Below are 23,911 nucleotides of genomic sequence, written 5' to 3'. Positions count from 1 at the left end.
TATGAGCCGGGGGGGTTATCAGTGCTAAGCAAGGGCAACGTTAAACCGTAGAATGCCAAGCATGCTGGTGAAAACCGATCGGACAGCCCAGACAGATGGACACATGCAAAGGCTTTATACCGAGTGTGTAATGTAATCGGATAGCGAAACTAGCAATGCGGGACAAGGACTACAATCAGCCGTATATATGCTTGCAGAGGGAATGCATTCGCAGAGGACCCATTACAGTTCATTTTGCCGGATGATCATTTCACAGTTTCATGGGTGTTACGTGCTGTTCTCAAACGGAATAAATATATGGACATTAGTCAGCATTTCAATGCGAAGGCTTTTATTATTATTAATTCAACAAATCCAAATATTTTACCGGTTTATTGGATTAATGTTTGTTCGTGTCGGTTTTAGTATTGCGCAAGCATCGTTGATGGGATTAATAATATAGACGCGTTTCAATGAATTTTAGGAGATATTGAGTCTTCTGTACTGTGGAAAATCAGCAGTGCAATCTCGATATCAAAACACATTGCTACATGGGGGAAGCAGTAGTTTTTCACCCTATGTCGGGGTAAAAGTGGGAGATGAATAGTGAATTTTTCTCCGCTGGTCCGGTAAAAGCTACTAAACGTGGGGGTAATTTGTGTCGAAGCTGTTAAATTTATCCTGCTTTCCATAAAATATTATCCCAGTGAACGTGAATGATTGCGCAATATTACGTATAATTTTTCTGTAACGGAGAATTATTTTTTACCGAACGCGTTCAGTAAAATTTCACTTCCATTCGTCAAAATCAATTAATTCATCGAGATATCTTTCACACCGTTATATATTGAATGACAATCATCCGAGGGACAAGTTGATAGGAATTCTCTGAACACATATGTGATGTTTCAGGGAAAATTCTGTTTTTGGTTTCCAATATGTAATAGAGAAATCAATTTCCTCGAACAGAATACATATGCAAGCATTAGTCAATATTGGAATGAGAAATGCTTTATTATTAATTGAGTGAATTGAGATAATTGTTGGGTTATTGGAACCATATCTATACGTATTATTTTTAATTCTACTAATGGTGTGTAACGATATTGATGGAGCGAATAAAAATATTACCAGTTTAATGAATCAAAATTTATTCGCGTCATTTTCAAAATTTAGTCGGTATTATTGTTGGTATAAATGGTATGTTCACGTTTTCATGAATTAAGAGCAATTGATTCACTAGCATTTCGCTCACAGCTCAATATATTGAATGAAAATCATTCAAGAAGAATGATCAAAAGAAGTACCAGAATGGAATTTCGTAGTTATCTATCTGCTAATCGGGGCAAATCCCCCGATTGATTTCCAATATGTAACAGAGAAATCTCGTTTATTCACCTGGGCTGTTACTTCTGCATCCTGCACAGTGCCATCATAATTATTCTACAATTTCATCACTATCTATACATGAAAATTTTAATATGTTCGCATTAACATCGATAATTTGTGTGATTCAATGTATGTTCCAATAAATTTAGAAATTAATGAGTCTCTGCCACATGTGCTATAGACGATGATTAATGCAAACTCGGCAGGGGAAAATTATTATAGTTTAGATGCATTAATTCATCGGGTTTTCTACGCAAAAGTGGGACACCAATTTTTCGAACGTATCACATACTGCAGACAGGATTCGTGACTTCGTCTACGTGATATCAATAGGAGTGGAGTAAAACAGACCTTCTTTAATCGTCAACAAATTCAAAAAATGTAAATTGCAACTTTTCGATTTTTTTCTTCCTTTCCAAATTTTCTTTAAAACTTTGAAATAAACTTCGAGTCATGTAAATGGATCATTTTTCAGACCAAGTCGGTTCTATTTCTCCCAGACTATTCAATCCCTTCATTGGCAATATTATTTCTACAGAGTGAAAGAAGCTTAAAACAGAATTACCCAGAATTACGGAAATTTTCCTTTCTAAAACATCCTATGGTAGCAAAATGTAATTTAATGAAGAAATCTTATGTTTCATCAAGTATAAAAAAGCCTCTGATGAGAGCAAAATCGACAGCTATTTACAGTAATCTCCATATCGGCAAATTAATGAGATGGGATCACGGAATATTGCAAAAGAAATCACCAACACTGACAAGAGTTAAATTTAATTGTTGAATGGTGAACTGTGAGTTTATTTATACTCATATGCCAGGCGTAGATGCTGAGAAGAGAAAAACGTTGAATGTGTCAAGGGCCGGGAAGAGCTAATATATTTAGCAAACCGTCACATCCACGACAAATTAGTCAACGTTGTTAATTTCCCCCTGCAACCTCCCGTGATCCTATCTAATCAGTGATGACCTTCCCGTACATTTCGCGCTTTGTAAAGTTAAAAATAATCCCCCTGGTGGGAATTTTCCAGTGGCAGCGACTGAAAATTTAGTTGAGACATAAAGTATTGTATGTCACACGGCGATAAAAGTATTTTCTGGCTCGTGTGAGAATAATCCGAGCCGATGGCTCGGATTATAAAGTCACACTCGTCAGAACGGTATTTTACAAGTGCAAAGTTGGCGACACGAGCTGAAAGCGAGTGCTGCCAATCGCACGAGTCAAATAACCCCGCGGTACCAGTTGCGTAAAAACCTTTTCATCCGTGATTTTACGTTCACCGAGTTGGTGTTATCTACTACTTTACAGAGGGGGTCTGTAAAATTATTTAACATACGAGTTGATCGTAGAAGTAATTAAGAAACAGTACATTAAGTCACCAGGCGCTAAAAGTATTATCTGACGAAAGTGACCTTATCTCTAATTTCCCCAATTACATCCTGCCGTTTACGCATTCTTTTCTTTCCTCCGAATCCTGAAGTTAGCGTCACTCAATTGTGTTGATTCATTCCTTTTTTCTCCTAACAACACTCCTTTTTGTATTTCTTCTCGCCTCATTTTTAATTTAATAAAGACTTATTCATTTGGACTCGCGTATTCTTTAATACTTTTATCGCCGTATGACGCACAATATTTTATATCACTGGACCTGAAAACCGCGATCTAACCGGATGTAGCGAGGTTAGAATCGCGATTTAGGAGACCTAGTGTCATAAAATACTTTTATATAAAATATTTACATCACATGGTCCGCATAATCGGAAGATCCTGCGTTCAAATCCCAGTCTGGACAATCCAATTTTTTCAGTAATTTTCCTTGTAAACTAATATCGAGAATTACCCTGGTTCCCTTCCTACCTACTCCAAAATCCTATCCAGCAACATTCTGTGACGCCACAAAATGTGGAGCGCTATGTAAACTCTCGTCTTCTGTGGAAAATTCTTTACTAGTTTTGCCTCGCATATCAAAGGAACATTCATTTAATTTTCTGGCATTTCCCTTCCGAGAAATACATTGATCATTAAAACGTCAAATTTGTAATATCACGTGGAAAAGCCAGAAGCTCCTGTTATTACAGAAATATAAACTCGGTGTATTCATTTTGGTGTAACCCAGATTTCACCTGGTTACAGCAGCAAACATCAAAAATATATGAATTCCACGAGGGGGTTATGTCATTTTCATTTATACCCGGCGGCCGCATAAACAGAAAATACCGAGTCTGCTGTCGTATCCCAGAGTAGCTAAGAATAACGTATATATCTCATTCCCATACCAACAAGTGCCATGATGCGGATACACTGCAATTTTCAGCTTGAGAAGAATGACGAGAGCATCGCGATCATTTTCGCTGCTCCATCCAGATTATCATCCTCAAATATTCGCTAATTAAGAAATTTTCGGTGCTCCGTCAAGAGCGTCTGACCTGGATCTTCCAGAATTGATCGTAAAACTCTCAAAACCGAATTATTAACACATGGGATTCGGATCTTTAAAACATTTAGTTGGCAACAGTGCACCGTCGGGGTTACGATTATAAATAGCCCAGAGCTCCATTCTTGGGAGGCTGGTCATGACTTCTACGACCGATTGAATTTAGGAGTTGAATCGTTGCACCGTCCAACTGTTGAAACATTTAAAAAATTCTCGTTCGATTTTGCGCGAAGACCACGCGACATGTGTCCCACAGCTGCAACTAGACACGAATAATTTGTGTGACCGCATCACATGTAGCCAATGCACATGGAGACCATGCGCATTCTACCATTCCATTCGACATCCATAATTGTTAAAAATAAATGAGAGCCAACCAACGAATGAAAAACATATCCAATTAAAATAGCCCAACAAAAGTGACTAAAATAATTGAGAGAAGTAGAAAAAAATAGGGTCGTTACCGACCTTGTACCCGGCAGACCAGAAGCATATAAATACAAATGATCCCATGGCTCGTCGTTCCCCGAAACCAACTTCTCCAGTTATCCAACATTGTGGTGTTGTGAACGGCTGTCAACCGTACCGCAGCCTCAATGAGAACATTCGTCCCCTGGCACCGATTTTCCTTACGATCCGTTCGCGTCGACGCCGAGAAAAATCAAAGATCAGTCAGTGCCGAGGCTAGTGGGGGCTGTGCGCACATACCCTTGCACAGGGGAAATTACCGCAAATTTACTGGCCACTGAAAATTGATTGATAAAAAAAAAACACGCGGCGCGATGCAAATGCCGAAGCCGAACTGAGCGCTCAAACCTCACTTCCAAGTCCAAACCTCCTCTGCCTTCCTCACTCATCCCCTCTACCCACAGCGAGGGGCGCTCTGCACTTGGGTTTTGCCGGTTTACACAGGCCTACTGTCTCTTTTTCACTCTCAACCACCCCTATCCACGCTTTTTTTTCTGTCTTACTGACTTCGTTACCTCGAGCCCCCCTTGTGTCTCGTCAACAGTGCACCACCTGTCTGCTTGGCATTTGTCCGTCGACCGTTGACACCGGGGGGATTCGCTGTGTATGGTACACCGGCAGAAACTCACGGCTCGACAATTCTGATTATTCATCTGTTGATTGATTAGATCAATGTCTCGTTTGTTTCGGTTAATCAGTGAATTTCATTATTTCTAAATTGCTCAGTGCTGCGCTTCACTTGGCTCAGCTCAAACACGACAGGTTATCTAATATATTGGATGTTCAACTTCGATGTCAGTACCGGTGAGGCATGATTAGGGGAAGAGGTGCCGGTGCCGCCCTGGGGACCGCTCCCCCACTTATCTCCACAAACAGAAGCATTTTTCGTATTTTTTGCCTCTCAATATCGAGGATCTAATGGCAGAAGGTCTTTACCACTAGAAATTGACGCTTTTCATCCTTTTTGATTGAAAAAATCATCTCTTGACATTTTTAGGTCCTTACAGGGTAAATCCCTGGACGAATATGTCGATTTTTTACTACACGGTTAGAAATTTCTTGAAATTTCGGTAACGGCGTCATCTGAATTCTCAATGTTGCGAATTTGAATTTCTTTCATAAAATTTTTTATTCATCTTGGAAATTCAAGAAGATTGGATTTTTCATATTAAGCAATCATTGATATTTCAATGAAAGCTTGAATTTTCAAACTCATTGCGAAAACTAAACATTAGGTGCAATGCAATTTTTTATAGATTGAAATTTTATAGAATTTTCAACATTTTTCAGTGCCGTATGGATCTTGAAATCGAGAATTACTTGAATATTTAAGAAATTAACTAATTCGTCAATGAACAAATTCGAAGAAATCTCATGTAACTTTGTGGTTATTAAAAATTTCAAGCTCGTTCACTTGAAATTTCTAGAATAATTTTCTAACAGTGTAGAGAGAGAGATTTCGTGTCTTCTAAGTGGAAAGTCGATTTCATTCATTCAATCCAGTTGTTGTACATTGAAGAGTTATTCCATGTGTCAAGTATCGAATGCAAGTTAAATATACGAAATACTGCGCGGTATTACAATTCAATTTATTGTCCTTGATGTGACAAAAGTATTCTTTGTTTTACATCCATACTAGCCGTTTTTCTCACCCCAGCTAACTGAAATAGTATTATTTCAATTTAATAGAATCAATACATTCAATTTTAATTAATTGGTATTACATTCATTTAGAGAAAAAATTAGCAATGGTAAAAATTCCAATGCGAACAGTTGTATTTTTTTCTTGCACGAGGAAGTCACATTCCATCTGCCGTTAAAAACTCATAACAAGAAAGAGCAATTTCCATTAAATTTCACCTCTGCCACACGAATACATTTTGTGTTTGCTAATTTCGGTTCATGACGTCAGGGCACTTTTTATTGTACATACACAGAGCTCCAGAACGTCTGTTCCTAAGAATGTCAATTCTAACAGTTCAATTATTCACTCATTAAATTATCAGATGAACGTCTCGTTGGGTTATAATTACTCAGCGAATGTAAATATATTTACATCAGGGGTTACGTAAGAAACATAACAGATCATTCAATATGAAAAATTCGAAGTCGGTACCGGTGGGGCACGATTACTAAATTTATACAAGAAGATATATTTAATTTATTCACAGAGGGAAAATTCAAGACTCGCACGAGTCCCAGAACGTCCGTTCCTCTTGGCTTGTCATGCATGATTTTTCCTCGCATAAAGTACAATGGTAAACCCGTATGCGGACGCGGTATCCCTGCTCTCCTTGCAAGGGGTTTCTAGCTATCTAGTGTAGGCGTCATGCTCTGTAGCGTCTAGCATAAAACGTATACTATATAGAAAGTTGAAAATTTGAGGTATCATGAGAGCCAGCCCTATTTCATACATTTAATCTCCGTTTACCGCACATAAAAAAAAATGAAATTTCACGGACAGTCAGCTAGTAATTTTCAGGAGAGTAACATTGAATACGATTTAGGGGGAAAAAAAATACCAAAATATCAATTTTACGGAAAATTCAATGAATTTCCAAATTTTCCAGCAGCATTAAGGCAATAATTCCCGAACTTATTTAAATTTCCACTGAAAACTTGAATTCTTCGCGCCAAATTACGATAATTCTGCAGTTAAGTGAAAATTCAAGAAAATATTTACCGAAATTTTCTTGATTGTTATCAATTTTTTATCAATTTTCAATTTTCTCATTGATTTTTCCAGGAAATTCTGAATTTTCAATAACGAAATCTCTTCAAAGTCCAGTGGAACTGTAATGTGATGAAAATTGGATACCACGGGGACGAAAATGTCTCGGGGAATATTTAATTAGACTGACAATGGATAAGCCTCAGCCAAGTTTCGAGAAATGCAGTCTTCTCTCCAACTAGAGATTCTTTTTTCGTTCCAATACAAGCCACACTGTCGACATTTAATGTCTGCAGTGAGATACAATCGAAAATGTCTTGATTGAATACCATTTCCTGCTGATCCACAATAGAAACATGAAATTAGTCAGTGTCCATCACCTAAAACGTGCCCCGCCGTTTATAAAAGGGATATAACCAGTGCTCCACTTTACTCGCGCTGAGAAGAAAATCATGAAATTGTGCGAGGTTACTTCAGTCTCCGTCATCATAAATAACTGAGCTATAATTATTGACAATAAAGATAATTGGGTTGTACACAATCTAATGGAATGAATCTCATAATCATTTGGAGCATAATTCCAATAATAGAGGAGATCGATTCAATTCGAACTTTTAGTAGAATTGAATCGAAGGATAATGACATCATGACTGCCGCATGACGCCCTCGACGGCCTAACGCGATACTCTCATCCGAAGCTTTGAAAACATTCGTTGATAACTAACCAACAGTGTTACTTTACACTCAGCGGATGAAAAAGATTTCGTCGAGGGCACCCTCTTACCGACGGTGATTCACGCTGCAATCTTTAAATAAACGAATGATAATGTATTTTCACGAGAAAGAATTATTGACTTATTTCAATGAACATTAAATATTGCGCTGTAAAGTTAACTAGGTATTCGGAAAATGCGAAGTATGTTCAACTCGTAATGAGTTTATTATTCATTATCATCCACCGCCTGCATCCCAGTGCTCATCCACTCTCCAGGAACTGAATTTAAAGTTTTATTTGACTTGAGTCCTCGTATAATTGCAATACCCACTTCTTCACTTTAGTTGAGGTCTTTCAGTCGTTGATTTTCATCGCTTGAAACGAAATTTCCTCGTACAAAACTGATAAAACTCGTCTCCAAACTATTCGAATAGCTGTGTCACAGCACAACATTCATGTCTACAAATGTACATTGCAAAAGCCACAAGCAATCCATTTTCTCAATATAGGAAGTCATCTCTTGTTTGCTCCAATGGTGAGTGTCAACTGCAACAAAATCTCTTATACGTAACTTGACTTTGTTTTCAACATTCAGCTATAACTTTTTGAATGAAATTCCAACAATCGAGTGGGGCATCAGAGTGAAAACGGTAAACAACTTACATACAGTTTGCTCAACTTTGTGTGAATTCTCCTCTTCCGTTCACCCCTCATCGATTCCATTTCCTCCCAGCACCTTATGTGAAGAATAATTTCAAAAGTTTCCCTAGTTATCAATAAACTTTTGCAGTGAATTCAGTGAATTCCACACTGTGTCAAGAAATATATACGTTACAATACAGTATTATAGTTATTTTTCTGAAAATGTTGGTAGTGTCATTTTACTTTTTGATTCGTTGCTGGAGGGAACTAAAAAGAAGTATACTTTTATCTCCTTTTCTTTCCCCTTTCTCTCTCGCCAGATACGGCATCCCAGAATCGTTGCATTTTACATAAAATTATGATAATACAGGCAGTCGTGGGGATAGTACTTTGTCATTCGTCCAACAAATGTCACACGAAAAAATTACTCCCAACGCAACTCATCCATCAAGATGTATTATTGGTTTCATCATTCTCCCCTAATTTCTGTATTAAAATGCAAACAGTGCTTTTACCCCCTGACATTCCAAGCAATTCAATTCTGGGGATTTTTTGTTATCCCATCCCAGTAAAATTGAAACAAGTACAATAAATTGTTGGAGAAGAAAAATTGCGGGGAAAGCGTATGAAAATAAAATTGTCAAGGGACTAAAGACAGTGGCACAAACACGAACGAAGAACACAATACAGTCCCACGAGGCCAAACCCAGTTGTATACATGGCTGCCTCAACGGTCCTATGTTCTTACGACTTGCCAGGTTCCTCCTCGTTTCTCTTGTTTTTCCAGCATTCGAAAGCTTGACCAATGTCCCAAACGTAGCTAAATCATTCACCGAGGGGTTCACCTGCATCACAACACACAGAGTATTACGACAAAGAGTAGGTGAGTTTGCTGAACGTAAACTCAGCGGCATTGAACGAATACGAGGAGGAAGCTGAATAATTGTTTATCCTCCTTCGCTGAATAAACGCTTCAGAAGGGATACCTTTCAGAAGGCTCCAGGAGAAACTGATTTATCGGAAATAGAAGCTAGCTCTTACTACCTCGCATCAACTGCTTTAATGAGAGATGGATCAAGTTCTAACATTTTCGTTCGTTGCTTCCCTGGAACATTTGTTTTTTATATGGAGAAATCAGTTTAATGAGGTATTCGACATTTTCATTTCATGTGAAAATATTTGAGTTGTTTGCATCTCAGCAGGATTTCAGAGCTATTTAATGAAGCTGAATATTGTTTATCCTGTTTTACTAATGATGAATAAAGGCTTTGAGAGGGATGCCTCTCAAAGGACTGCAGAATCAACTTATTCATCTAAAATAGCCGTCGGAGAGTGCAAAGAGCTGTCTTCGTTCAAGATAACATATCTTTGTTATGTTCGCATGGTTTGTTTTGCAAGGTTTTGTACCTGGTGAAGTCGAATTCATGCAGGAGGATTTCACATCTCCATTTTATTTTCAAATGTATCACAGGCCGCAAACACTTCAAATTTTAGCTTCATTGACCTGTTATGTTTTTTTTTATCGTTACCTGTTATGTTTTGAAGTGAAGTATTACGGTAGAGCTATTTAATATAGCTGAAAAACTGCTTATCCAGGGGTTCTGAATGAAATCTTTGAAAGTGATGCCTCTCAAAGGTAAATCAACTCGTTTAGTTGAAACAAATGTTCCAAAGTGTCAGGAGCTTTCTTAGTCTAAGATAAAATATCTTTTAGTAATTGAGATCAACTGCTTTGATGAGCCATGATTAGAGCTCTTATATTGTTTTTTGTCGTAGCAATCTGATTGTTGAATGAAAATCATCGTCTCTTGGACGTGTGTACTCATCAACTCTGTTCCCAAGTTTCCATGGTTTGCTTGCTATTGGGAATTTATGTGAAATCGAATCACCGCCGCGGGCATTTCATCTGTTCAGTGCATTTTCAAATAATCGATAAACTGTGTGAATTTCAAATTTGGCCTACAGTGCATTGTTATGTTTTGCGGTCGAGTATCATGATCGAGTTATTTAGTGAAGTTGTGTATTTATTCATCCTCTTTTTCTGAACGAAACCTTCCAGAGGGATATTTCTCAAAGGCTGTAAACCAACTCATTCATCTGAAATAAATCTTTAAAGGTGTCAGGAGCTTTCATCGTTCAAGATAAAATATCTTTTATTACTTGAGATCAACTGCTTTGATGAGCGGTGATTCGAATTCTCACCTCGTTTTTGTCATAGCTGCTGTGTGATCGTCAATTCTGTTCCCAAGTTTCCATGGTTTGCTTTGTTATTAGAATTTTTTTTGTGAAGCCGAATCCACGCCAGCGGCATTTCAGCTGTTCAACGCATTTTCAAATGATCGATAAACTGCTTGAATTTCAAATTTTTGATTCATTGTACGGTGATGTTTTGTGGTGAAGTATCATAGTAGAACTATTTACTGAACCTGCGTATTTATTCATCCTCTTTTTCTGAACGAAACCTCATTCATTTAAAATTAATGTTTAAGAGTGGTAGGAACTCAAGATGAAATTTTTTATTAGCTCCAATCAACTGCTCTAATGAGCCATTATTTGACTTCTGATAGTTTTTGTTGTAGAAATTTGATTGTTGAATGAAAATCATCAGCTCTAGGAGGTGTGTGCTCATCAATTCTGTTCCCAAGTTCTTTTTGCTATTAGGAATTTTTTGTTTTGTGAAATCGAATCCACGCCAGGGGCATTTCATTCGATACATTCTCAAATAATCGATAAACTGTATGAATTTCAAATTTTGGCTTTATTGAATTGTTATGTTTTGTGGTGGAATATCATGGGAGAGATATTTTTAAAAACTGACGAATTGTTTATCCTGTTTTAGAACCTATGGAATTGCTACCACTCAAAGGGTTGTAAATCAACACCTTCATTTAAAATAGCTACTCTTGAGATGAAGCGCATCATTCACGTCCAGTTTGGACCTCGAATTTTCCGGGATACTGCACCTTCAGTGGTCCCACAGGAGTCAATAAAGCACCACTAAATCAAGGACTTGATCCATTGCGTTAATAGTTAAGAAGCCTTGTTAACAGGAACTTGTTAACAGTGTAGGTATTTCAAGATGTGTGAGAATTCAATTGTGAAGTACATCACGGTTAATTGAATCGTTACATGTTTTGTTACCGAGTATCACGATTCCCCCGGGGTTTCATCTCAGGAGGATCATACTGCTATTTAATTGCGCTTTTCTTTGAAACACGAGAGCATCCGTTGTGACTTGCTCACGCGACTGTAGTGATTGCGAAAGAGGTAGAATATCAAAAAGAAAAGTTTCAAAGTGTCGAGAACTTCGTTCGTTCAAGATGACATACCTCGCACTTTCATTCTTTATGTGTACTTTTTCCTCAGTTGGCTTTTGTGCTTTTATCTACACAGCCAATGTATTCCGATTCTTGGCTTTAGTACATACACTGCTGAAAATTTTTGGCTGAAATTTCCGGCACACCTCATGAAGATTTGATTAAAGTGACAGTTGTACTGAAATTATGTCATTGCGAATTCGCAATTTCGTGAAAACATTGAGAACTGTTAATTTTGATTCCACTATTCCGTGAAAATGAACAGAAATCAGGGAATTTGGGTAAATATAGTCATGAATGAAGCTGCTCTAATTGAATTCTACCCTTTATGCCTTGTTCTGAAGTTAGCGTCGCTCAAGTGTTCCAATTCATTCATTTCCGTAGTTTTGATATCTCCGTTTGTATTTTTCGCTTCGTCTCATTTAATTTTAATAAACTCTATTCAATGGAAAGCGAAGTACTGTGCAATATCTTCCTGCATTTTCAATTAATTGAAAATTCAGCGTGATTTGGTATTGAGTGTCCATATGGTGATGCAAAGTTCAAGTAATTAGGGCAGTTCTCGTCTTCCCGATGCACTCTTGAAAATTTTTGACTGCATTTTTCCTAACATTTCCACTGAAACTTCAAGGAATTTGGCAGTGAATATTCATTTTCACTTGAAAATTCATGTAAATTGTGAAATTTTCATCTTCCGGCGGCTAAAGAAATGGGACTTTATTGGAATTTTCAGAGAAATTTGAAATTCCATTGACTTCTTCCCCTTAAATCGAATACAAGGTTTTTTTAAAGCAAATTCAGCTAAATTTTCTTAACAGCATATTCAGAAATTCGGAATTCCGCTGAATTTTTAATGAAATTTTTAATTTCAAAATTTCTTCCCCCCAAATCAAATTGAATGTTCCTTTCGTGGAAGTTATTATCAAACTGTTTATGGAGTTTAAATTTTCTTCCAACACTGTAATAGATCGTGTTTCATTGCGCATTGTTCCCTGCCTGAGAATTGAGGCTGAGAACCGAAAACCATTTTTAACTTTGAAATAAATTCACTGAACTTTGAGTTATATATTGATTCACCTATAAAGTACATCACGGCTAAATGACTTTTTTCCTAGAATATTTCCCCCCTCCCCTGGTCTCCCGTCCGCATATTTTGTCGTGAAGTGTCGTATTCCCCCTGTGTATTCTTTCTCAAGAGGATCACACCGCTATAGTTAATTGTGATTTTCTTTGAAAGGCGAGAGGATCCACTGCGACCCGCTCACAATATCCCTGTAGTGAATATAAAAAAGTTTCAGTGTCGAGAACTCTATTTGTTCGGAATAACATCGTTGGAGCTCGCAAATTTTGTCTTTCGGTGTTGCGGTTCAACTGGTGGTAGATGTTTGTTTGTTGTCAGGCAATTTTAACGCCAACTCCTTAGGATTAGTTTCGGTACTGGAGAAGTTTGATGAAATTGACGTAGCTTCAGCGGCCCAGGTAAGACCCTTTATCACGGAAACTTCCATCGAACTCCAGATTTCCTTGCACATGTGTTTGCTCAATGGAAATTACTATTTAATTAATAAAATTATTAATTTTGAGTTTTTTAATAGATTTTAACCGCATGGTTATGCATATAGATATTTTTTAGGCAGCGAATTGATTAAGGTGGAGATTTTCTTTCAACTATTTTAGGCTGAAATCTAGGGGGTGAAATAACCCGAATATGAGTTGTCCCTAGTAGGATGCCTAAAAAATTTTTTATCACTTGTGCGTAAAATTCCGTGTGCGCAAAATCACATTTCCCACACATTGAGGGGAAAAATGGGGTTCAACTCGTGGGAAAAACACTTTTACGCAGTCGTATCGGAATATACTATTTTGATTCAATCCGCAGCCACTACTTGATCCAAGTATGACTGAATTAATTCGAGACTCGACTCATTTCAAGTCGATTCCATAAACTAGGATCCAGCTTGTCAACTTAAAAATCAAAACTTTTTTCTTTTGTTCATCTTTCCTAATTTGACTCAATTAGATTTCAGATTGACACCAATTTTCCTAAAACAACCTTTTTTTTATTCCTAGAATGAGTCGGGAACTCGGGTGGACTGGATCGTTGTCTTTCTTCTTAAATCCCGTAGAAAAATTACTTGAATCAAGGACTTTTTTTGGGTGAAAATATTCTATCCGTGCCTGGGGATGTTCCATCCTTTTTTGGTGTAACTCGAGGGATTACTCTCCTTTAATGGAGTAAATCAGGACTAACCGACCGTCTTCCCAGAATTTTTAATCCCTTCACCACATATTCTCTGATGAAGTATCATATTCCCCTGAATTTTCATCCCAAGGGGATCCAACCGCTAATTAATTGTACTTTTCTTTGAAAAACGAGAGCACCCATTGCCCCCTCACTCTCTCCCAATAAAAGTAGTGATTTGAGAGTGTCTGAGGCTTTATTCCACCGAGATGACACACCTCGCACTACTCTGAATCAACTACCTAATGGCGATCACAGAAGTGCGTGCAAACTACCCTGAATTCATGAGACTATAACCAACTAACATGCCTGAAATGATGGTACCAGTCCAATCTCTTCGCCCATCCTTCCACTCCTTCCCCCTCGTAATTCGAGGGCAACTTTCCAGCTACGTCGAGCACCGTTGATTAAACCATTTGCCTCGGCTGTCCGTACTCTTCTCATCTCCCATTTGCTCCTCACTTTCTTCGCCCTTAAGAATTTCCACTCGTGTCAGCACATTAGGATAATTCTCCCCCTAATTTAATACGTTTCATTCATTCTCACCATTTAATAGTATTCCGCGGCCATTAACATGTGGGAATGTGTAAGTGGAAATCGTAAGTATTAATCAGGCTTCTGCGATCGGGCAAAGTGCCAGGCTTTCTATGGAATGGGTATGAAAACTTTGCTTATGAATGGAAACATTTTCAAACTGTTGACGACCAGTAATTTCCAAGTTTTTCTTGGAAGATATTGAATTTCAATAGTCACAATATCGCACCAGTTTCGATGAATATTGACATAGTTTGATATTTTTTATCTCACTATAACCAGCATTTGGCGAATGAACGCTTCGTGAAGAAGTTCATGGATAAACGAAAATGTTTTGGAACAGTTGAAATGAAAATAATTGATTCCATCGTATCATTGTTTGTGCATTTCGTTTTAAAATGAAATATCCGGTCCGAAATTCATCAATTAGCCTAAATTATTATTTAAAAGAGAGGAAACAAATGAGTACCCCAACATATTTAATATTAATATTTAATTTAAACTAACGAACGAGCGCTTCGCGCCCGTCGCTATAGATTATGTTATATTATACTAATTTATTGTATTGTTTTCTTTCCAATTTTTCTTTGCGGTTAGATTAAATTACATTTATTGGATTTTTATTCCCATTGTAGTATACAAATTGTGGGAATCGTTTTTCTCATTTTCAAATGAAGAGATATTTATGATAAATAATGAGAGTATTGATACTTTTTGTTGGAATGATGATCGATTCGCAAGGAAATAAAAATTTCGATTTTTCAATGTCTCCGGAAAGTTTTAAAATTGATATATTTTTTCAAATAATGAAAGAATACCCATCAATTCAATTGCTATCCTCACATTGTGATAGAACACATTTAAAAAATTGCAAAGAATAAAAATTGGAGATGAAAAATTTTATCGGATTAATATAATGTGATTCAAATTAATATTTTAATTTTAGTGAAAATTTAATCATCAAATATGAGAGAATCGTGTCATTTATTTTATAAAACGTTTGCACAGCGTTTTAAAAGCTTGGGTTGATTAGATATAAAGTCAAATATCATCAATAACCGTTTTCAAATTCTTCTAGACAATAATTATTAACGGAGAACAATAGCTTATGCATACGGATTGACATTCATAAATATATTATGATATCAATCAAGTTCCTCACAAATGAAAATGGCTCAGAACGAATGTAACAATGAATGAGACAGACCGCGTTGTCCGGATCAGTGATACAACTCATCGTCTCGATGCTGTATTTGGAGAATTGGAGAAATATTTAATGCTAATAACATTACAAATGATTTTCTAAGTCTGGTAATTGGAATAATAAATTTTGTACCCAGATGTAACATTTGAGCATTTTCTGTGTTCTAATCTCAACGTAATTGTAGCTCATTCTCCTTTCTCATCACGAGACTATAGTCCTGCACCCGAAATGCGGTAACCTAGAGGCCGTTCTTACAAAACCCGTTCAAGAAAATTGAGATTAAATTTCCTCCAGCAGTCCATCGGGACATAACATATGCCCAGGATCGAATACGCAATGTTCCGACTAGAAATTCGGCTCGGCAAAATGCTAGAGCCTCACCCGAGTTCGTCTCCGATGAGATGTGATACGTAATCACATCTCATTAGGTAAAGTCCTAATTAATCTAATTAGTAATTTATCTTTGATTGATGATAATTCAATGGTTACTTTCAGAATATATGTGGACTTCCGCATGAAATGGGACCACTTTGTCGATATGGTGTTATGTATACTCTGATAATATTGATAAAATTCCGCACATTTTGAGCCCAAAGTGATCTTCATAGGGCCAAAAATAACGTCGTTGGAGAAGATGGGAAAAACAATTTAACATTGGTGCAGATCGGAGCTGGTGACACATAATCGTGAATATCTCGGGAACTAGAATCGATAAAGTGGTCCCTTTTCATGTGGACGTCCTCATATGTAAAGATTTCTCCACCAATGTCGACTACAGAATTTTCTTCATCTGTGATGGATTAATCGGAGGGATAATCAATTCCCTGTGTATTAAGAATTCTTTCCTTACGGGGTTCCTAGCTCACTCGTCTGTCTCATATTCTTGATTGCGACTCGTAAATGGCCACTCTTACCAATACTTTATTCCTTCCACTGGCTACGATCGTACTCTCAGTGTGCTTGTACTCCCGATTTCTGCGGCATGAGATTCAGCGAATAGATGATTTAAACGATATTACAAAGAAGAGAATAAGGTATGATCAAAGTGTGTCAACAGTCTGCGTACAAAAAAATAAACCTCTCGTAGTGGTTATTAATTATACCTCGCCGAGTATCATGAATTAATTGGAGGACAAATCCCCCGTAGGGTATTAAGAATCCTCGCACTAAGGGTTATACATCTGTATCAAGTTCTTACTTGTTACTAGCAAATGGCCACTCTCTCCGATGCTTTATTTCTTCCACTGGCTACTATCGTACACTCAACGTACTTGTACTTCCGGTTTCTTCGGTATTTCCGAGAGCCTTTAGTCTAGTGTTCATCCTGTGGAAAATCCTGCGGCTGAGTGTGCGCCCGCTTCCGTGGCCCGATTCTTTCTAAGCTGCTTACCAGTTTCAGAGGTAGTTTGAAATGCAAAACTTTTCGTCTGTTCGGAATTCACTCTCTATTGGAAGCAAACGGAGAAACAAACTGACGATCAGGATCGTTGATTCATTCTACTTACCAATTCTCAATAAGTTTCAATGGGATTCTCAAGCATTTTCCGATGTTTTCAGCCCTTTTTTCCTTCACTTTGCCGTCTTATCCCAGAATTGAATATACGTTTTTATATAACAGTGACCTAGTCTCAACTCTCAACGAAAATATCCCCTAACTTGCGACCGAAGGTGAAGAATTGTTCAACTCCGATGACTCAATCGTTGTTCATAATTATGTCACTCGTCTCTGCACCCGATCTGTGCCACATTTCCCAACGGATTCATGCCTTTCCGAGTTTATGCTTGCACAGGCATTCGGTGATTCTCGAGCTGCATCCAGACAGCCTCAACAGAAGGAGCAACAGAGATACACAACATGTACAGAGATGTTACGGTAAAACAAATATATCAGTTGCCGCATATCTTTCATGTCACTTTTCCTCCATTCAGCTTCAGGCAAAATTCCAGATATGCATAAAATGCACAGACGCACACCACTACACCCCCTAACTTATGGTGGATAAATAAATATAGATCGAAAAATATTCTTCCACCAAGCGGGATAGAAGTTCTCCGCTTACTCCATGACTAATGCATACTCATCTCCCCATCGATTTCCCCCCCCCCCATAAATTGTGAATTCAACCTGCAATACCAAATAATACAAATAATAATCCTCCAAAATCGCATAAACAAACAACCCGAAAAAATACAAACTTTGCATTTTCCCCGGAGCCATAGCTTAACGTTTGGATTTACGCTCCGTTTGATAATTACCGTAAATAAACGCTGAGGTAATACGTTCAAGGGTGGAAAACCGAAGGGTGCAGATGCTAGAAGGGTATACACCAGGGGGGGGGGAAGCAGAGGGATGCAACAACGATAGTTTTAAGTTGAGCTGCGTGGAAGCCCGCACATGGGCTTTTGCGATCTCAACTCTCTGTTTCCCTAAAACTCCCCCTCGCACCCTCCGTTTACCCTCGCCAGGTCTTACCTCCCATTGCTTATGGTAGGTATCGTCTGCACAGCTACAGCTTCACGGATAGTGTACTGCAGTTCTCGGTAGTATGCTCTCATTCGCCTTGGTCCCTCCACTGAATACTATTCACCTCCAAAAGTTCCGTAGCACGAGGTTCATTTCGAAGTTGACGGAGTTTCCTTGGAAAAGAGAGAGCTTTCGAGTCGAATCCAGCAATGGTTGGATGGGGCAAACGACGAGGTAAAGAGGGCAAGAGGGAGGAGGAGAATGAGTAGAAATACCAGAGAAGTATGTCTGAGTATAGAGCGAAGATACTCAAGTTTATCGTTCATCCTCTACTCTCCACCCAATCCTATTTGATTATCATTACCTTCCCCTTATACTTTGTATCATCAAAGTGAATTGAAATTAATCAATCGATATTCCTTTTCACTGGACCGTTAATTAATTCAACTTGAGTGAAAAGGGATAATACTCTGCAGTGGATGTGTATAATAGAAAAAGCTGAAGTACCTACTATCATGAACGAGGAAATACCAGGAACAATGCTGAATGTATCTACACAGCCAGTGGAAAGCACAGGATTTGCAAATCTCTCTCTCTCTCTTCATGCACACTGTATACATACGTATCACTTGAGCGGACTCGTTTCAGCGCACAAGCCCCATTCAGGGGAGCATTCCCCTTCGTCCTACTCGAATCAGGTGGTTAACAAGGTAGTCTTTCCACCTCACTTACAAGCGTTACAACAAGGACTTCTATTGGTTTACGTACTTGCTGTTCAGAGTCATCATCTTTTATTAGTAAAATAAATGTTTTCTTTATTATATCATTTCTGTCATTCATCCGTTTAATCTCATTCAAGATGCTCTTTGTGCTCTATAACATTTCATGAGGTGCAAAGGCTATCGAATAAAATCCCCCCAAGGATTCCTTTGATAATCCACGTACCCACGGCTTTTCCTCGCTCTTTCACGGAAACTACTATGTTACTTTAATATACTTGCGTGATATTGGCTATAGGCACAACCCAAGTTTGCCTCCCTTTATTCCACCTTCCTCTCTCCTCTTTTTCCCTCTTTTTAATTTCTTTCTTTCTTCTTTTTTATTTCATTCTAAACTCAATTCTGCTGGCAAGGACGAGGGAGACAGAGGGATAGATACAGTTGCGTGTGCCACGGAAGCATGCGCAGCGACCCACGGTACGACAGGTGCGCGCCGGCAATATTACCGAACCTTACAGTTTCGGGGAGGCAAGCGCACTTTCAACGTTCGCCGTGTCAGTCAGTCGCCCGCGGGTCTATACCCCGACTGGTCGCTTTGCACCACTCTGCATGTGTAAATCCATGCTAAATATACACCCGTCAGCGAACACTTTCACGAAGACTATTATCATTCACTGCACGATTAGCATTTTTCAAATAATATGATTCAAGTTATCACTGTCGTTCTGAGGAAATATTTATTTATCAGTTAATTTTACCCAGTTTCTTGGATTTATTTTGGTACGAAGAAATTTGTTTAGTGAAATTGCATCAGTGCCAACGTGTATCGCATCCTAATTTCATTTTCAAATGTTCGATGAATCTTATCAATTGCTAGTTTTGTGTGAATTAAATTGTGAAGTACATCAGGGTTAATTGAATTTCTCCCGAGTATTCTCAATCCCCACCCCATCGAGCCACATGTTTTGTGGAGAAGTATCCTAGTCCCCTGTGTTTTTCATCTCAGGAGGATCATACAGCTATTTAATTGTGCTTTTCTTTGAAAGACGAGAGCAACCATTGTGACTCTCTCATTCAGCTTCAGTGGTTGCTGAGAAGTATAGAATGGCCACCTCAATTATTCACCTAGTCCTCGTACAGATTTTTCTGGCACTTTGTGTGAATGGTAAGTTACACTCACCTCAATACAGTCTATCTATGCTATCACGATATATCCGTGTAATCGATGTTGAAAAAAAACAATGATGAAGGAAAAAAGTATACACCTCTGTGCAAACAATTCGTCACCTGGTGGAATGGAGTAAATTGTTGGAGGATAAAAAAAGCCTGCCACTGAAACCAGACATCAGCGATATATTTGATCCTCACGGCCGGAGCATTTTCACGGAATTCATTTCTATATATATTTCTCAGAAGATCGACGCACACAGCCAAACGAAATTTTGAATATTTCAGATAGCATTTACTAAAATATTCGGTTGAAATTCATTCGGCAAAGAGCAGACGCCGAGGTGCACAGATTTAACGCTATAACTGCTGCAGTTGACGTTTAGAGGGGGGAGAGGACAGTTTGCACGATTAAAGCGCTGGATTGATTGTCAAGTCATGCATTATAATGCGAATTCTCATTTCCAAACAGATGCCTCTGGAAAACTTGGTAGTTTAGCTTTTTCCGACAGAATTGCAGGGGAGTGTGGAGATATGAAGCCATTTGAATGTGTAAACAGTAGGATTTGACCTACCACAATTCGCAATTCGAATGTTATTTCTGTACCCACAGCCGCCGCTCTCTCCCTCGCATTCCCAAAACAGATACCATTAGCACACAAATTTATGCATGCGGTTTAAAGAGCCCTATGAGGCTGTTACAGATGGATTTTAAAAAAGACAATCTCTCATTTTGAAATGTTGAAGTATAATAAAATTGCTCCATTTGGCCTCCCCCTGTGCTGCGAGTCATTAAACTCGCCTTATCAATCTCGCTTGGTGAGGGTAGAAAAGTTGGAGTGGAATTTGTTTTCGCCGGCGAGTGTGCCCCAAGTGGATTGTACACAAAGTGGCCTAAGAAATGACAGGGGGATGTGGAAGAGAGTTGTAGAGGGGTTGGTAAACGCATGTACAATGTACATTAGTCCAAATTCAAACCTGTATCCGTGCACACTCTATCTATACAGATATGGATGAATTAATGCGACACAGGAAACATTTACCACCAACGGAAATAATTACTCCTAGATTCACACGATAATAATAATCAAAAGCGGAGTTTTTCGCGCTCAACGGGTATTCACCAGAGCTCGGTTGTCGGGTTTTACGGGTACAAGTGAGAAAGATAGAGAGGAAGAGAGAAAGTCAAGAGGGTCGTACCGAGAACTAGCTACATGAGAGTTTATATATACGACGCGGTGGTGCCAGAACCCAGGGATCATGCCCCTGGGAACAGAATGCGAGCGAGTAATCCCAGTGTGCGCTTATTATTCCAACGCGTTGCGGAGAGGACTATCGATGCAATTATTTTTCCCCGCAATGTTCACTCTTTTGTCTTTACCTCTCTCACTCCCTCTCTACTACTTTTTACCTATTTCTATGAAGCCCTCCTCCCTCTCTTATGCACCTGGTGTAATCGGAAGAATGAAACCACCGCTCTTAGGGGGAGCCGGTGGGCGAAATTTTATTATTTTACCACTGTGGGGTACCGTATTTTGAATTTTTTCATTTTGTTCATTAATGTTCTTTTAAATATGCGTTTCAATTTCGTTATGGAACCTCAATTCAACCAAATTAAAAGGAACGCTTGGGATTTCCAATGATTGTAATCAGTGGGTTAATGCAGTTGCCGGCTGATACATATGTGATTTTATCAGTGGAAACCAATTACAAATACATCAATTCATTTTGAATGCTTTGTTGCTATGCTTTTATTAACCTCTTTATTCACGTTTTGTGTTTGTTGGGGCTTCTACGGCATACTTCTTTCACTCTTTCTGTTTGAAACCCGAGAACAATTCCCACGCGTTTCACGCATGACGTACGTTTGTATGGGCTCTCCATGTTGTCGTGGTGTATGGGATAGTGTAATTTCGTAGCTTCAACGAGAATTGTTAAGTTCGAAACAGAAGAATTCCTTCGATTTCGTCGGGCGATTAGAAAATAAATTCAGGGTAATTAAAAAAAATCAAGTTCCCGATCGGCAGTTTACTGTAAGAGAAAAATTGGCAGAGTAGCCTGAATTGCATAGAGAATTTTTCCCATGCAAATTTCAGCCAATAGAATTGCACTATTCGACTGTTATTTTATATAGTCAACACGGTATTCAACTGATAATTTCTAATTCAGCTGGTAATTTTTCATGTTGATATATATATGGAAAAGAAAAGATTTCCTGGTCGAGTGAACCCCTGGTTGGAACTGACGGATGGATTTTGTCTTCCGAATACCATTTGAGCTTCAACATTAGTCAGGTACTTTCCTCAAAGTTCCCTACATGCAAACGAACTTATCGGAAAATACTTAATGATTTTCAAACTTTTGCTGTATTACATACGATAATTTCCTCAATCCTGTTTACAAGTTAGAGTGCTGCATTCAGAGTCCCGTGAACCCTCACATTAGTTTTATTTTGATAATTCACCGGGCTACGGGAGAATTAATAACTCCACAGTAACCTCTCAACTTTTCCCAGCTTTACAAATATTCCCTGCATTGTGGTGAAAGTGTCACTTAACCCCGAACACCGCAATCTGCTCGGCCAAAATTAGAATTGAGGAAATTATCAGTTCTAGTACCCCAGACCTTCAAAATTATCGGATATTTCTCGAAAGCTTCGTTGTAAACAAATGAACGTGTCAAGTTTTACAGGCTAAATTTTTTATCATTTTATTAATTATTTTATTTTATTACAAAAATTAGCATGAAAATCCCTTGTGATAATTTTTATTTTCCTTAAATATGAAAATCAAATGGTCTTACGGATAAAATTCAAATTTTGCATCCTTCAACTATCAATTTTGCCTCATGGTGCAGTTCTCTTACTCGAAATTTCCTTTTTTTGGCAGGCATGTTAAAAAATGGCATGTGCCGCTCGAGCGAGGAAAACATGACTTTCCGCCCTTGATGCACAACATACTATTAAAAAGTCCACCAAGTAGCATATACAAAATGACCCCAATTCTTTTAATATCAAGGGTTTCCCAGTGCTCTCAATCCTCCCTCCACACATGCGATAAAGTTCTCTATGAGCACACCTGTGCATTCCCCTTTTTTCCCCTAAAATCTGAACAGATTTGACCAGTGATGGTTCTCTTATTTTAGTCCACAGAGCTGTGATCCTCTTCTTTTTATATCATTTGCGTTGGACAAAGAGACCAGCGGATAACAGACGATTCGGGGTTATATTCTCCCTCAATAGGACGCCGAGTCTCGAGGAAGTAGGGATTTTGAAGATCTGAGGAACCAACTCGATTCACCAAACGCTAGCGGCATTATACACTCTACCACGGAACATTGCCATACCCGTAAAGCTGAACTACCATGTTACCCCTCTGGCTCGTCTCCTCTCGTTCAGTCTCTCTCCTTCTCCGTCACTTCGTCTGGTGGTTTTCTCTTCTCCTATTCCCGGACTAAGCTCAATTAGGATTAAGTTGCTCGGTGTAGTGGGCCCGTTAGCGCTTCGTAACCGACTGATATTGTGAGTTGGCGGTAAAAATGGGGGGTGGGAATTGAGGGCACCGCGTGCAATAGATCGGTAATCGTAAACAAAGAACTCATAATTAGTCACTCAAAACAAAAGCGTTGGATTTTAGTGGCCTAATGAAGAGCCACCCGTGCAATGGGTGAATGAAGATATAAACGTCATTTACAGTATCCAATATGGCAATGAGAGGACAACTACACGGAGAGAAAAGTTGGATAGAAATTACCTCGAAAATCGCGACAAATTTTCCTATACGAATGGTAATTGTGGAGCGAAATGTAATTCAGTGAAAGAATTACTGAATCAGAATACTGATTTTTAGTGGATATTCTTCTGCGCGATTTGAATGAGTTCATTTGCGAGAAAATCATAGTTGAGTGCAAGAATATTTTAAAGCATGAGACCTTTCTCGGTCCACGTGAGTGGAGATGCCTGGGAG

The 23,911-nt window shown here is 38.5% G+C and overlaps 2 protein-coding genes across 4 annotated transcripts in view; one reads left to right on the top strand and one right to left on the bottom strand.

Moving 5' to 3' along the window:
- Nucleotides 1-4,591, bottom strand: part of LOC107036707 — a 39,322-nt gene extending 34,731 nt beyond the window's left edge. For both annotated transcript variants that reach the window (XM_015254844.1, XM_015254852.1), the window contains exon 1: nucleotides 4,272-4,591. In XM_015254844.1, coding sequence (XP_015110330.1) covers nucleotides 4,272-4,359 — 88 coding nt within the window. In that variant the 5' untranslated portion in view covers nucleotides 4,360-4,591. The remainder of the gene's footprint in view (nucleotides 1-4,271) is intronic.
- A 14,769-nt stretch (nucleotides 4,592-19,360) lies between these two features.
- The window catches only part of LOC107035824 (hemicentin-1), a 77,207-nt gene continuing 72,656 nt past the window's right edge, over nucleotides 19,361-23,911 (top strand). For both annotated transcript variants that reach the window (XM_029126057.1, XM_029126054.1), the window contains exon 1: nucleotides 19,361-19,944. In XM_029126057.1, the coding sequence (XP_028981890.1) occupies nucleotides 19,884-19,944 (61 nt within the window). In that variant the 5' untranslated portion in view covers nucleotides 19,361-19,883. The remainder of the gene's footprint in view (nucleotides 19,945-23,911) is intronic.

This window comes from Diachasma alloeum, unplaced genomic scaffold (genome assembly GCF_001412515.2).
Source record: "Diachasma alloeum isolate Michigan unplaced genomic scaffold, Dall2.0 Dall_scaffold_00176, whole genome shotgun sequence".
NCBI classification, from domain to species: domain Eukaryota; kingdom Metazoa; phylum Arthropoda; class Insecta; order Hymenoptera; family Braconidae; genus Diachasma; species Diachasma alloeum.
The sequence above is the reverse complement of the archived record's forward strand: the minus strand, read 5'-3'. Positions and strand labels throughout refer to the sequence as shown.